General features: G+C 48.5%; 1 protein-coding gene across 1 annotated transcript; it reads right to left on the bottom strand.

The window, feature by feature from the left end:
• Nucleotides 1–249: 249 nt before the first annotated feature.
• Nucleotides 250–4,071, bottom strand: CST4 (cystatin S). Its single transcript, XM_514553.8, has 3 exons — nucleotides 3,349–4,071; nucleotides 1,694–1,807; nucleotides 250–587 (listed from the first exon to the last, which is right to left on the bottom strand). The coding sequence occupies exons 1-3, from the start codon at nucleotides 3,667–3,669 to the stop codon at nucleotides 504–506; spliced, it is 519 nt and encodes a 172-aa protein (XP_514553.4). The 5' UTR covers nucleotides 3,670–4,071; the 3' UTR covers nucleotides 250–503.
• Nucleotides 4,072–16,450: the final 12,379 nt, after the last annotated feature.

Genomic DNA, 16,450 nt, shown 5'->3' on the forward strand with positions numbered 1-16,450 from the left:
CTCCCTGACCCCCTCACCAGGGGCTGCTGCAGCTGAAAGCCTGGGTTCCCAGCCCCTGGCTGCTCTCTCCCTGTTCTGAAGCTGAGGTCTCCAAAAGTGGCAGCAGCTCCCCTGACAGCCTTGCTGTGGCCGCATCAGCTCCCAGGTACTCCTCTGATCTCCACACCAGCAGGACAAGGAGGCTTCATAAAGGAACTGCAGAAACCCTGACTGTGTGCACATCCCCAAACAGCCAAGAACTCAGAGGGAGGTGATGCTACTGTTTAATTGCAGGAGGTGGGGGTGTGTGTACCATGTACCAGGGCTATGAGAAGCAAGAAGGAAGGAGGGAGGGCAGAGCCCCCTGCTGAGCAACAAAGGCCTCCTGCAGCCTTCTCTGTCTGTCTCTTGGCGCAGGCACATGGGGAGGCCTCCTGCAGGGTGGGGGCCACCAGTCCAGGGGTGGGAGCACTACAGGGGGTGGGAATGGGTGGTGGTCGGTGTGACTGGCCTGGCACAGATCCCTAGGCTTCTTGACACCTGGAATTCACCAGGGACCTTCTGTCCTCCCAGGGAACTTCGTAGATCTCAAAAGAGCACAACTGTTTCTGTGAAAGGGAAGAGAGAGGGCCAATCAGTGTGGGTTACAGTTAAAGGGGAAGATGCCCAGGCATGAGATGTCAGAGCCTGGATGAGGAGGATGGAGGTGAGACACTGGGCCCTCACCCACCCCTGCTGAGTCCCAGAGCACTGAACTAGAATGAATGGTGACTGTTCCATTGCCCCTCCCAAGGCTCCAAGTCACCAGGTGGCACTGGGCCCCCACAGCAGCCTGCAGGGTCCTGTCCCAGCACAGCCCTGCGAGGAGCAGCCTGGGCAAGGCCTCGGGAGCCCCAAGGGTGCAGGGCATGGGGAGGTGGCTCACTTCCCCCAGCTCCTTCCACCTCCAGCACCCAGGCCAGCACTAAGAGGGGCCAGAGGGAAGAACCCAGGGCAGGGCAACTCCCCCTCAAAGAGCTGGGGCATGGGGCAAGGGCAACAAGGGTTGTGCAGCTCTCCCCTGAGTGGAGACCTCACAAGAACCAGCAGGTCCTTGGAGAGGCTGGTGTTGGGTGAGCTGGGCAGGTCCAGGGCTTCCCAGCTAACAGCTCTCTAGGTCCCACTAATCTGATTGTGGCTGTGGCTGCATGCAGGTGCCTGAGGCTGGGATTAGACAGAGCCCCTTCTCCCTGCCCAGCACACAGCCCCACAGCTGATTCTTCCCGTCCAACAGGCAACACCCCAAAGCAGGCAGTTGACCTTCTAGTAACCATTCCCAAGCTAAAGCCTTCCTAGCAAAACAAACACATCACCCCCCTCCCTCACCACGGAGGGACATACATGGACAACTACGTAAACTCACTTGGACCCCTCATCCCCATGGATCTATGTACAAACCCCCATACTCCCGCCACACACCCACACAGGCACACATGCTCCCATACAGCTCCCCGCACACACTGGCACATGTGTGTACACACATGCACCTTTCCACTTGCCCACCTACATGCACACCCCCCCACAAGTACATGAACATGTACACATCCATGCATACAGGACTCCCCACATACCCACCTGCACACACCAACCCTCCAAACATGTATAGGGCAGAGGCGGACACATACGCACCCCTCTGCAGTGCATGACTGGCCCGGGACCCGCATCAGGAACGTACCTTCTGCAGTTCTGGCTGTTCATGGAAGGCACAGGTGTCCAAGTTGGGCTGGGACTTGGTACATATGGTTCGGCCCAACTCTACGTCGAAGAAGTAATTCGTCCCGGCCACGGTCTGCACACAGGAGAAAACAGGACGCACAGACAGCGCCCCCATCAGTTCATGCACTCACAGGCACTTCACTGTGGCTGAGTCACTGGACTTGCTTGGGGGCTTCGTGAGCTGCCCACATGTCAACACAAGGCACACAAGCCCCCTCTTCCTGTCAGCTGGCAGGGTGCTGGGCCTCATGCCTGCTCTTAAACATTGCTTTCTCTGTGCTGGGTAAAAGGATTCATTGAATTCTGTTACCTGTGGCTCAGGGGCGAGGGCACACTGACTCTTTTCTAGGAAGGCTGTCTGATGACAAAATTTCAGCTAACTCACGAAAATCTCATTCCCTCCATTCAACCTAGATTTATTACTTCACTTAGAGTAGGAAATGAGATGCTTCACACACATAGATATTTTGGGTCAATGGGGCCGCCTGGATGCCACCACTTCAAGTGTGAGATTCAAGATACATTTCTCAAGTCAGCAGCACACCTGCGTGTCTTAACAGTTGCAGATTAGAATTGAACCCTTTCCCTGCACAGGGCCTCTCCCAGACACAACCTGGCAGAGCTGTGGAGAAACCTGGGATGAGGGACTCTTTGGAACCAGGAGGAACTGCTGAGATCCCTCGAGTATAGTTTACCCATGTCTAAAATAGGCTTCCGGGCCTGATGGTCTGCAATGCCCTGTGCTTCACTCCAAGTTACTGTCATGCTTGAGAGCGAGATGGAGGCCAGCGGGGACCGTGGCACCAGGCAGTGTGCCTCATATGCAGGGTGAGGGCCCCAGCTGACAGCCGCAGGAGGAGAAACAGGGCTGGTGGGGATTCGTTTGAATTTCCAGGAGAAGGTGGAGGAGCTCTAAATGCTGTGTCACTATTTGCTGCTCTGCCATGGGATGCAGGTCAAGCTGGGCCCAGTAGCGCTGCTGACGCTCCCTCCCAACCTGACCCCCTCCTTCGCTCTGCTGGGTGACTGCTGTCCTCATCTGGCTGAGGTCTAACTCTGCATCAGCTGGTAGAGGCAGGGTCAGGCATGCTCCACCCCAGCAGGGACTCAGCCACCCTGGGCTGTAGGAGTTGGTCAGCCTGTCTGAGGGTGAAGGCCACTAGCCCTAAGGGGCTGTGCCCAAGGGCATGACTTGGGGAGGGAAGCAGGGCTCTGCAGAACAGGAAGCCAGGTTCCTGTGTGGCCCCTGCAGAGAGGACTCAGGGAGGAGTATGAGCCTCATGGCCTGGATCTCATCCTGAGCAGCATCAAGCCCACCCAGAGTCAGCACAGTCTCCATCCACACCTGCTGGACCCTGGGAAATGCCACAGTCATGGTACAGACACAGTGGCTGCTGCAGGTTAAAGGAAGCTGAGAGGACAGACAGTCGCTGCAGTGCATGGCCCGGGAGCATGCTTAGGCATGAAGGCCATCAGCGGAGAGTCAGGGAAAGCTGAATGAATCTGAGCATTAGATCATGAATGTGTCAGTGTTGATTTGCTGGGAATGCTCTTGGGGGTTGGGTGACAAGCCAGGCTGGGACTCAGGACCCCTCGGGTGGAGGCAGCACCCACCTGCTCCCTGGCTCGCAGCACCTGCAGCGGGCGTCTGTAGTACTCATCTTCGGTGGCCTTGTTATACTCGCTGATGGCAAAGTGAAGGGCACGCTGTACCCACTCATCATTGAGGTCTGCATCATAGATGCCACCCGAGATTATCCTATCCTCCTCCTCGGAGCTCGAGGCCAGGGCCCCAGCCAGGGTAGCCATCAGGAGTAGCAGGGTACACAGATGCCGGGCCATGGTCTCCTCAGAGGCAGAGCACAGAGCTGGAGCTGCAGGAGAGGAGGGTGAGAGCCTGAGGTGGGAATCCCAGACCAGCAGGCAGGTGTGCATTTATCCTGCTTTGGCAGCCCAGCCCCACCCACCTCCATGCCCTGCCGCTGACTGCTCCTCCTCTTTTTGCCCATCCCCTCTTTCTCCATCTCTCTTTTCACTCCCCTGCCAACACAAGCTCCCTCCCTGCCTAAGTTCTCCCTGCCCCTCCCACGCCTCCTCCTCCATCTCCCCCTCCTCCCCACTCCTGTCCTCACTGCAGCCTCCCCGAGCCATGCCTCTCTTCCCCAGTGCTCCCAAGCTTGAGTCACCCAGGTCTCCACAGAGGTGACACAGGTCCTTTGACTGTGAAAGCCATGTGACTTCCTGTTTGCTCAGAAAAGGGAAAAATACAGGGTTTGGCCTCCCGGGGTCTTCAGATATCAGGGGATCCAGGAGCACTTGGTCACGGTTTCCAAATCTCTGGAGCAGAGAGGTTATTTCAGAAGGTTCCAGAAGACCCTGTCCACACGCTAATATGGAGAATTTCTTTGCCAAATTTAAAGGAATTAACCTTTTTGGAAAAGGTCACTGGCTTCTGTTTTCATAACTCATTATTCAATAAACAAACCTATCACCAGCTACTCCCCGTGCCAGGAGGTCTAGGGCTTGAAGACGGAACCTGGATGATGAGCCATAGAGGTGACATTGCAGAGCTGCTGCCCACAGAGATGTGACATGAACCCACGAGCATTTGAAAATTTCTAGTAGATGCATTTTAAAAGATGAGAATAAATGGGTGAAAGTAATGTTTAAAATATTTATTTAACCTTATATAGCCACAATATTATTTCAGCTAATGGGAACAATTATTAATGAGATCGTTTATGTGGTTTTTTTTTTGGTTTTGTAAATCTTTGAAATTCCCTGTGTATTTTTTACACTTAGCCCAGGAATCATTTTGGACTGGCCCCATTTCAAGTGTCTTGTGGCACATGTGGCTGGTGGCTGTGGAACTGCACAGTAAATTCCTACACAGTGTGTGTAGAGGGTGGTAGGTTATGATCAACAATTAGGATCAGGGAGTTATACTCACTCTGTTGGAAGTGAAATAGAACGGGGGCTAGAGAGAGACCACTGGACCCTGGTCAGGGAGGTCTCTATGAGACTGGAGAGGTTGAGAAGCCCCAGGCAGCAGGGAACAGCCAGTGCAAAGGCCCTGAGGTGGGGTTGGGGCATGCCTACTACAGGAAGAGGAAGCTCCTGGAGGGGAATTGAGCAGGGGAGGAAACGACCTGGAGTCTCACGGTAACTGTGGGTGAGGCCCGGTGGAAGGTGCAGGGAGACCCCTGGCAGGCAGTGGGGGTGTCAGAAGAGGGAGCAGCAGCCACGAGATGAATGTGGGAACCCACAGGCCTCTCTTGCTTCTCTCCTAGGCAGCCATGCTTCGGGCTTCTTTCCTCTGTGCACTCCTTGGAAGACTCACGTGGCATTTTAAAAATTGCCTTAAATGAGGTAGAATTTACATACAATAAAATGCCTAATAGTATGTGCCCAATCTGGGGGATTTCATAAATGCATACACTTGTGTTACCACTTTGTCCAGACCTGTGACATCTGCCTTGCCCCAGACGGTATCCTCCTGCCTCTCCAGCCACCCTCGTGCCCGCCCCACCCTGGCAGCCCCCATCCGGCCCTGTAGACTCCTTTGTCGCCTGTCCTTGAGCTTCCCAGGAATGGAGTCCTGCAGAGCGAGGCCTGATGTGTCTTCATCCTTTGCTCAGTGTGGCTTTCCAGCGGCACCCGATTTGCTTCATTGCCAAGATTGTGAGTTCTCCTTCTCCACAGACTGAGAGGATGTAGTCAGTTGGGTGTCCTGTGGGCTGACAAAGCCCCCAGCTTGGGATGCTGCGGGCCTGGGCTGGAATGTGACTCCAGGAGTGGGGAGGGTGGAAGGAGGCTCTGACCAGACAGCTGCTCTCGTTGTTCTCTCAACCCAACCCTCCATGCCTGAAGGTGACCCTGTGGCAAATGCCCTTATGGGGAGGTGGCAGGCTTGGCCAGAAACACCAGGAAACCCTGGGCCTTAGCAGGACACCCAGAGGACTGTCTTGGGAGTGGTGGAGGTGAGGGTTGGCCAGTGTCAGCCCAGACCTGTTTAGAACACTGAACAATACTATAATAAACAAATGACCAAGCGCAGAAAGCATCACATAAAGGTGCAAGTGATGAGGACAAGCTGGCCAAGAGTCATCCTGGGCTGGGACATGGCTGGGGCTGGATCAGCAGGAACCCGGCAGCAGGAACCATATTACTAATGGGTGCTCATGTTCAGTATTAGTACAGGGAACCTTGTTACCTGAGGCCTGGTGACCATCTCACCCCACTGTGAATCCAGCACCCCTAGAATAGCCATGCAGCCTGGCAGATACAGCAGGGGTCCCGATGGTGTTTACTGCTGGGTGAGGGAGGGAAGGTCTTCAAACAGAGCTGCACATATGCCTCCTAGTTAGACAGGAAATGGGGAGAGATTCCTAGAGAAAGGAAAGAGGGGGAAGTCCCTTACTAGGTGTTTGTGAGCAGAATGGTCATCTCCAAAGGGTAGGAGTTAGTTCTCCTCTGTGGCTCCCACCTTCCTGGGACAGCTGGGAGTCCAGACTCAGGAAGACATGGTGTGCAGAGGGTAAACTGAAAGTCCAGCAATCCTCTTGTTTTTTTTTTTTTTTTAATCATCGGAAAGGAGATGCAGGTAACCCAAATAGCGAGAATGTGCTGGTGGGTGAAGTGTGAGGGAGGGAGGCCAGAGTGCTGACCTGTGCCCCATATGTGATGACACCACCAGTGGTCATCTTCTGTCAGGACGCTGGCATGCACTGCAGGGAGGGTCAGCTGTCCTGATGCAGCAACCTCTCTAATCCCAGTAGGAAAGATACCAATATAGGTTGCTCTTAGGAGGAGGTACAAGTGCGATGTCCAGTATGGAGTTATAGGAAGTGGCAGGTTGAGGTAGCTGGCCAGCTGCTCCAGATATTTGATGACCTTAGGCAAATGTTGTGTCTGTCATGCTTCTGGAGAAAGAGGCTGCTTTCTAAAGCATAGGTCTGGGATTTCAGACTGGCAGAGATGAGCATACTTCAGCAGCGGTGTATAAACATGTTTGAAAATAATGGAGTAGCCAGGTGTGATGGTGCACATGTAATCCTAGCTAATTAGGAGAGTGAGTCAGGAAGATTCCTTGAGTCCAGAAGTTCAATTTCAGACTGTGTAACACAGTGAAACCCCTATCTCAAAAAAAATGACAGAACACTTTGTTCCCTGATTTCTATAGTCCACAGTTTTAAGGACACACTAGGAGGGGGCCAGGTAGCTACCATGGACTGAGGAACAAGCTTGGGGCCTCCAGCACCCATATAACCTAGAGGAGTCTAGCTGCCCAGGAGGGGGCATGTTTTCCTTCTGCCAGGTGGCAAAAGAGAAAGCTGTGTTCCCCTAGGCTGCATGGGTAACTACTGATCCGATTATCTGAATTAGTAGGATGAGAAATTAGGTGACAGGCAGAAGTTCTCTGCAATGAATGACCAATAATAAGTGAACACTAAACGATACTATAATAAACAAATGGCCAAGCTCAGAAAGCATCATGTAAAGCTTCAAGTGGTGAGGACAAGCTGGCCAAGAGTTGAGATTCTGCACATCTGGGTTTTGAGCAACTAACAGTTTGGTCTATGGTAGGAGCTGGGACTGAGCAGCCACAGGATTTGGTGACTTCTCAAATGCGAAGGCCAGGAGTCTCCTTTATGGAGTGCCTGGAATTCTCTGGGGTCAAGCTCGTCTCTTTCACTCCATCCCTCCTTCTTTTCTCCCTCTCCTCACACATGGTGGACACGTGGATGCTTCTAAACTATGAGCCAGTGTTGGTAACACATTTGGCTCTGCTAGAACATGTGGATGCTTCTAAACTGTGGGCCCATGTTGGTAACACATTTGGCTCTTTCACATCATTAGGAAACTGTGATACTCATGGGGAAGCCTGCTGGTAGCCCTGGCTAGGAAAGGCGAGAGAGGGCAGAGCCCAGTGTCAGGTCTGATTGTTTTGCACTCCATGGGGAGAAGGAGAATCCTTTCCCTCAGGGACCAGCACGTGAACGGTATTCCTGGTTCTGGAGGGCAAGTTAATATTTATTTTGCAAAAAGAGCATTTGTCAGTGCAGATTCACTGACTGAAGAACCACATATGAATGGAGGGGAGTAGGGGCGGCCTCCGGGAACTCGGGCTGCTGGTTGCTGCAGCCAGGGATCCGTCTGACTCCCTGGGCTGCAGCCTGCAGAGGCCTGGCCATGAGGAAAACAGATGACTCTGAGGAGGTGAGTCATCTCCTCGACATCTCTGGGTGGTCAGACTTTCTTATCCTGTTTGGGTCACTGCTGGGACTTCCCTGTCACTGTTTGTGTAACCTTAAATATCAATTCCTTTAGCAAAGTGCAGTGACCCTGGAGAATGGTTCCTCTTCCTGCTTGGAATCCTGTTCAACTCAATCACTGAGTGCTGGAGCTGGAGCCAGAGGCCATCAGGACAGCCCTGCTCCCTCCTGTGGCCCTGCCTGCCCTCTCCTCCTGTCACAGAGGAGCTGGATCCAGCGACAAGACTCACCTTGACCAAACCTTAGTTAAGCTCCTCTGAGCCTTCTTCTCCCCAGTCCTCATCCCTAGTCCCCAGCCCTGGACCTCCTGTTCTTGCGAGGGCTGCATGGCCCAGTTTTAGGAAAGAATCCTGCTAAGTCAGTTTAGAAAGAATCCCCCAACCCTTGGTATCTGACCACCTTCAGCATATGATCGAGTTCTTCATTCCTTACTTTTGATGTCTAAGGCTTTCTCCTGCCTTTAGCAACAATATTGTTAGGTCAGTTTTTCTAGAAACTCCTACCTTTGATGTCTCTGCTTAGTAATTCTGTTTGAAACATTTCTAAAGCTACTTTAATAATGGCCCAATCATTCCATATTGTAAGTGGAATGATTTTACCCTCCCTACTTGCTTGTTTTAATTCTTTGCTAATTTCTTCCCAATCTTTTAGATCTAAAGTACCTTGTTCTAGAAACCACAGGCAGAATTGTTCTATTGTTCGAAATAGCGTGATTAGATTTTTTGTAGAGATTCTAACTCCCCCTCTTTTTAAAAGAATTTTAATACAGCTGAGCTAAGAGGCATATTTACTTTTAGTTTGCCCCATTGTTACCCTGGCTTCTTCTGAGCGTACAAGCTTACTGCAAGGCTGACTGTAGACGTACTTGGGAATCTCTCGTTGACTTATCCTCAATGACCACGCTCGAGCATACCTTCACCCTAGAGAAAAGCACCCACGTTGGGCACCAGATGAAGGGGTGGCCATCCCCTCCACACCTGTGGACATTTCTGGTCAGGTGGGATGAGAGACTGAGAAAAGAAAGAGACATGGAGACAAAGTATAGAGAAAGAAAAGTGGGCCCAGGGGACTGGTGCTCAGCATAGGGAGGACCTGAGCTGGCACAGGTCTCTCTGTTCCCTCAGTATTTATTGATCATTATCTCTACCATCTCGGAGAGGGGGATGTGGCAGGACAATAGGGTAATAGTCAGGAGAGGGTCAGCAGGAAAACATGTGAACAAATGTCTCTGTGTCATAAACAAGGTTAGAAAATGTGCTGTGCTTTGATGTGCACATACATAAACATATCTGGTGCATTAAAGAGCAGTATTGCCGCCAGCATGTGTCACCTCCAGCCTTAAGGCGGTTTTCTCCTATCTCAGTAGATGGAACATCCGATTGGGTTTTACAGGTAGATATTCCATTGCCTAGGGACCAGCAGGAGACAGATGCCTTCCTCTTATCTCAACTGCAAAGAGGCCTTCCTCTTTCACTAATCCTCCTCAGCACAGACCCTTTATGGGTGTGGGGCTGGGGGACGGTCAGGTCTTTCCCTTCCCATGAGGCCATATTTCAGACTATCACATGGAGAGAAACCTTGGACAATACCTGGCTTTCCTAGGCAGAGGTCCCTGTGGCCTTCCGCAGTGTTTTGTGTCCCTGGGTACTTGAGATTAGGGAGTGGTGATGACTTTTAACAAGCATGCTGCCTTCAAGCATTTGTTTAACAAAGCACATCCTGCATAGCCCTAAATCCATTAAACCTTGAGTCAACACAGCACATGTTTCTGGGAGCACAGAGTTGGAGGTAGGGTTACAGATTAATAACATCTCAAGGCAGAAGATTTTTTTTTAGTACAGAACAAAATGGAGTCTCTTATGGCTACTTCTTTCCACATAGACACAGTAACAGTCTGATCTCTCTTTCTTTTCCCCACACACAACTATATGGAAACTGAACAACTGCTCCTGCATGACTACTGGGTAAATAATAAAATGAAGGCAGAAATAAAGATATTCTTTGAAACCAATGAGGACAAAGACACAATGTACCAGAATCTCTGGGACACATTTAAAGCAGTGTGTAGAGAGAAATTTATAGCACTGAATGCTCACAAGAGAAAGCAGGAAAGATCTAAAATCCACACACTAACATCACAATTAAAAGAACTAGAGAAGCAAGAGCAAACAAATTCAAATGCTAGAATTTGTTCCAGAGAAGCAAGAGCAAAGAAATTCAAAAGCTAGAATTCAAAAGCTAGAAGGCAAGAAGTAATTAAGATCAGAGCAGAACTGAAGGAGACAGAGACACAAAAAACCCTTCAAAAAATCAATGAATCCAGGAGCTGGTTTTTTTTTTTTTGAAAAGATCAACAAAATTGATAGACCACTAGCAAGAATAATAAAGAAGGAAAGACAGAAGAATCAATAGACACAGTAAAAAATGATAAAGGGGATATCACCACCGATCCCATAGAAATACAAACTACCATCAGAGAATACTATAAACAGCTCTACACAAATAAACTAGAAAATCTAGAAGAAATGGATAAATTCCTCGACACATACACCCTCCCAAGACTAAACCAGGAAGAAGTCGAATTGCTGAATAGACCAATAACAGGCTCTGAAATTGAGGCAATAATTGACAGCCTACTAACCAAAAAAAGTCCAGGACCAGACAGATTCACAGCCGAATTCTACCAGCTGTACAAAGAGGAGCTGGTACCATTCCTTCTGAAACTATTCCAAACAACAGAAAAAGAGGGAATCCTCCTTAACTCATTTTATGAGGTCAGGATCATACTGATACCAAAGCCTGGTAGAGACACACACACAAAAAGAGAATTTTAGACCAATATCCCTGATGAACATCACTGCAAAACTCCTCAATAAAATGCTGGCAAACTGAATACAGCAGCACATCGAAAAGCTTATCCTCCAAGATCAAGTTGGCTTCATCCCTGGGATGCAAGGCTGGTTCAACATACACAAATCAATAAACGTAATCCAACACATAATCAGACCAAAAGACAAAAACCACATGATTATCTCAATAGATGCAGAAAAGGCCTTCAACAAAATTCAACAGCCCTTCATGCTAAAAAGTCTCAATAAAGTAAGTATTGATGGAATGTATCTCAAAATAATAAGAGCTATTTATGACAAACCCACAGCCAATATCATACTGAATGGGCAAAAACTGGAAGCATTCCCTTTGAAAACTGGCACAAGACAAGGATGCCCTCTCTCACCACTCCTATTCAACATAGTGTTGGAAGTTCTGGCTAGGGCAATCAGGCAAGAGAAAGAAAGAAAGGGTATTCAATTAGGAAAAGAGGAGGTCAAATTGTCCCTGTTTGCAGATGGCATGATTGTATATTTAGAAAACCCCATCGACTCAACCCAAAATCTCCTTAAGGTGAGAAGCAACTTCAGCAAAGTCTCAGGATACAAAATCCATGTGCAAAAATCACAAGAATTTCTATGCACCAATAACAGACCAACAGAGAGCCAATTGAACAATGAGAACACTAGGACACAGGGTGGGGAACATCACACACTGGGTCCTGTCCTGGGGTGGGGGTATGGGGGAGGGACAGCATTAGAAGAAATACCTAATGTAAACAATGAGTTAATGGGTGCAGCAAACCTGCATGGCACATGTATACATATGTAACAAACCTGCATGTTGTGTACATGTACCCTACAACTTAAAGTATAAAAACAGAGAGAGAAAGTTCTAAATATCTGAGAAATAATCAAAAAGAAATAGAGCAGCCAACCTGGGAGTCCCCAGTCCTACTTGTGTTGTTTGTCGTGTGCATCAGATTATAAAAGCTAAAAGTGGATTCCAGCCTCTGTGATTATTCTGTTTTGCTCTCTAATGGAACAGCCATTCAGTGGTGGTTTGCATTCTCCTTTGCCTCTCTTCAGCATGTCACTTTAGGGTTAGGGTGCTGTTTGACAGGGGGAACTGGGATCCTCCCCTTTTCTCACTGAGGTGCTGTCTTGAATTACAGTCAGGAGCCAGGACCTGGGCAGTGCGGAGGACCAGCATGCTGTGCCCCACAGACCTCCTGGATTGCTTCTTCATATGTGGGAAGAATTAAGTGCTGTCCTGGATCTCTGATATATGGGCTGCTTTTAGGATTTGCCAAAAGGAAACTTAAAGCTTCTGTTTCTTTACAACCAGCAGCTCAATTACTTATGGTAGGTTGTCATGGAGGCAGTAAAGAGTTCATTTGGGAAAAGAGTGGAGAAAGCGTACAGCGGAAAATGGAATAAACCATGTATGAGTCAGTTTCTTTTCCATAGGAAAAACCCTTAACATCTTAGGGACTAAAAGCAAGAAACTGTTCCTGTCACGCTCTGGAGGCTGCAGATGGGCTGGGGCTTAGCAGATCTGGTCTGGCTTGCCTTGTGTCTTCATCCCGGGGCCCATGCTAAGGGGCAGTGTCTGCTTGGATCAGGTTTTCTTCATGATGGTAAGGAGGGGAGCAGGAGGACCCACCTCTCACATCTGCAGGGTTAAGGTCTCTGTCCTTGTCACATCTGTTAAGACCCAAGCAAGACCCATGACCATGCACAAAGGCAATGGGGGTTTATGTTGCATTTTCTGGAGAGAGTTGCTGCTAGCCACATGGCAGAGGGGACATGCATGTATAGTTTTGTTCCAGCAAGGGAGACAGCTGTCCATCAATCCTGGCACACCCCCTTGAATCTAGTAAAACCCCTCTGCTCTGTGCTGTGACATGGCACACGCTTCCAGGAAGCCTGTGGCTTTCATGCTGGCTATGGCTGTCTAAACTTTTGCTAACAAGGGTGATTTTTTTCAGTCTCCTGAGTTCCACCTGCGGTATCTTGGAAGTGCTGGCTCCCTAGAAGGGATCCTCCATATGAGGAAAGCTCCTTTCCAAAGGCCCATGTTTATTCTCTATAAAAACAGGCTGCTCAAAAGGTATGGCCTGGTAGAGCCTTTTTTGGCCTACATTTTGTTATATATTAATTGTTGAGTTCTTCCTAATAGAGAATTCACGTCTACTCCCACCCAGTGTGGTTCACATGGTATCAGAATCATAGCCAAATAATTGCGAAGGTGTGCAATGTGCAGGATGGGGTTTTATGATGAAAACTCAAGATGAAATAGAAGAAGGGGGCTGGGAAACAACAGTGACCCCCTGCACTGCAAAGGGAGGTGCAGGTAGGATGAGGTGGGGAAAGTGGCCATCTCTTGTGAGGTGACAACATCTGGGGGAAGTGGAGGGCTTTTCCTCCTCAGCCTCTGTCCCTGCATCCTCTCCAGTGCCCCAGTCCCTTCTGCCTCACACTCTCTCTCTGCTCCAAGGAACAGTACAGAGTGTGGATGCTGGTGAAGCGTGTTCTTAGTAACCAGCCAGCCTGCAGCTTCATCACGTGATGGCTTGGCCATTTCCCCTACACATGTATGCTAGGCTGAGAAGTTAGGAGGTGTTTCCATGACTTCCCAACTAGCTGACAACACTGGCCTGTGTATCTCAGGTGATCCCGATGCAGAACTTTGCTGTATTTTGAGTTTTTATTTTTTGCACCTTTTATTTTGTAGTGATTTCAAACTTACAAAAAGTGGGAAGAGTAATATAAAGAGCTCCTGTATACACTCAGATTCTCCCACTCTTAACATTTTGTCTTGTGCTTTTTCCTTCTCTTTCTATATGTACAAGCTATTATAGGTTTTTCTGAGTCATTTGAGTGCAAATTGCAGACATGACCTCTTTTGTCCTCAGATACTTTCATGTGTGTGTCCTAAGGACAAGGACATTCTCTAACACAACCTCAGTGCAATGAGCAAAATCATGATGCTTGTGTGGATACATCCTTTTATCTAGTCTATTGTTCAGACAGTTTATCAATTGTGTTTGTTTGCCAAGCTTCCTTAGTCTCCTTTAATCTGGAAAAGCTCTTCATTCTTTCTTGTCTTTGTTATCCTGTCATTTTTGAAGATAACTGGCTACTTTGAAGAATGTTTTCTGTTGGGGTCGTCAATGGATTAGATTCAGGTGATGCATTTTTTTCAGATGAAAATTATAGAAGTGGTATTGTGTCCCTCAGTATATCATCATTCCAGGAGGCCAGGATACCATTGTCCAATTGCTGATACATGTTAACATTAATCTCTAGATACAGATAGTATCTTCCAGGTTTCTCCACTCTTAAGTTACTTTTTTTTGTTTGTGTAATTAATAAGTATTTCACAGAGCAATACTTAGAAAATAGGTTTGTGTTCTACTTCTTATTAAACTTTTACTTTCTACTATTAGCATATAATGATAATTCTTTCCTGAATCAGTTGTTATTATGATTATTGTGACTATTTTTTTCTAACTTCATCGTTTCTTCTGTATTTATTAATGGCATTCATTCCACTGTAAGGAAAACTTGCTTTTCTCATCTGTCTGTTTATCTACATACCTACCTACCTAGCTTCTGTCTCTCGACAGATCTAACTCATGGTTTCTTATTTTATTCAATAAGTTATAATCTGTTACCACTATTATTCCAATGTGTAGATTATCTCACAGTTGGCTACCAAGAGCTCCTTTAAGCAGCTTCCTCTGTTCTCTTGACAGATTTCCATTATTATTGGAGCCTATCCTTACCTTCTCATGTATTAATAACAAGAAGTTCTAGATCTATTTTATACTTTCCTTCATCCAACTCTAGAATTACTGGCTGAAATCTGTGGTGAGTTCAGAAAGCAATCCCGAGTGGTGCCTGTGCTCATTCATTGCTACAGGGAGGCCATGGTGCCTCTGTTGGTAGTTATTCACCTGGGGCAATTTTGCTTCCCAGGGCACACTGGTAATGTCTAGGACATTTTTGGTCGTTGCTACTTGGGAGGATGTGCTACTGGCATTTAGTGGACAGAGGTCAGGGATTCTGATAAACATTGTGCATTTTTTTCCCCCAGTGGTAGATTAGAAGCTTTCGGTGTGCCTCAAGCACTTGGAAATAGCAAAATAGTACCTAGTGATCAGCTCTGTGAGTTTTAACTCAAAAAGGAGAGTGTGAATCCACTGGAATCCTGAAGGACACCTCAGATTCTGGGGAGGAGAATGCAGGCAAATAGCCCCTAAGACAATGTGTTCCTCATAAAAGTGAGTGATATCCCAGAATGTGAGGGGGCAGAGAGTCTTCCTCTGTGATGTACCCTTCCACTGGGGATTCCATGGAACCAGGCCAAGGGAGAGCACTTTGTTTCTCCCAAGCCCTAGGGCTAACTTGGGGAGATGCTTGGACTCTCTGAGAAGGAAAGACACTGGAAAAAGCTGCTGCCATTTTGTTAGACCTAGGACTAAGAGCAATATGCTATTTTTAATCTGGGCTCATAAGTCAGTCATTCTTAGGTGACCCAGCAGCTTGCCCACAAACTCATTTTAGTCTTGGGCCATATGGGAGTGCTTGTGCTAGAATGGGGTAGGGGCCTCCGTATTAGAACTGAGCAGTGACTGCGAAAAATGCCCTAGGAGTAGTGTTGGAATTGTGCTCACCCTTGTCGCAAGTCTAGAGCCAGAGGAGGTCTGCTGCAGCCATGGTTTCTCCTGGGTGATGACACTTGCAGTCAAGGTCATCTTGGTACCTGGAACTGGTCTCTGTGTATGAGTGCTGGATGCGCCAGACTTATTCCCTGAGATCGTGGAGTGGCTGGATCCTCTCTGCCCCACACTTAGGCTGATCTCTTGGCATTCAGAGCAACTGCTCCCTCGGATCATCAGCCTAAGCAGCCCCACCCTTCCTATGTATAGACTGTGGTGCAGCAGGGCCCTCTGTACTCCATACCCAGGTAGATCTCCAGGCATTCAGAGCACCTGTGTGCCTAAATCAGCAGCCTTTGCTGCCTTACCCTTCCTGTACAGAGACAGTGGTGAAGCAGGACCCTCTCTGCTCCATGCCCAGGTAGACCTCCAGATATTTAGAGCAGCTGCTCACTTGGAACAATAGCCTGAGCTGCCCCAACATTCCTGTGCAGAGATTGCGGTGTAGCAGCACCTGCTGCACTCCATGCCAAGGCAGATATCTGGGGATCTGGAGCACGCACTCCCCTGGATTAGGAATTTAGGCGTTCCACCTCCTGCAGAGAAGCTGAGTCCAAGGAGGTTTCTCATATCCATGCCTAGGCACATCTCTGGGTGCTCAATTGATGCCCACTGGACTCCCACTCAATGCTGGTGCTTGTACCTGCTATTGGAGCACCTGTAGTTATGCCTGCCCTTCTTGGTCCCCTCGTCCAGGGATAAGCAGGGAGCTTACACCATGGTGCACTTCAGGATCAGCCCAATGCCAGAGGCAACAGAAAGCTTCTCCCAGTAAACAAGAATCAAATATATATCCATCTGCATTAGCCACAGCTGGCTGTTACAGACAAGCACCATCTATTGGCCTGTAGACAAACCGCATAGCCCAATATAGAACATGCTGACA

This window comes from Pan troglodytes, chromosome 21, assembly GCF_028858775.2.
Source record: "Pan troglodytes isolate AG18354 chromosome 21, NHGRI_mPanTro3-v2.0_pri, whole genome shotgun sequence".
In the NCBI taxonomy this organism is placed as follows: domain Eukaryota; kingdom Metazoa; phylum Chordata; class Mammalia; order Primates; family Hominidae; genus Pan; species Pan troglodytes.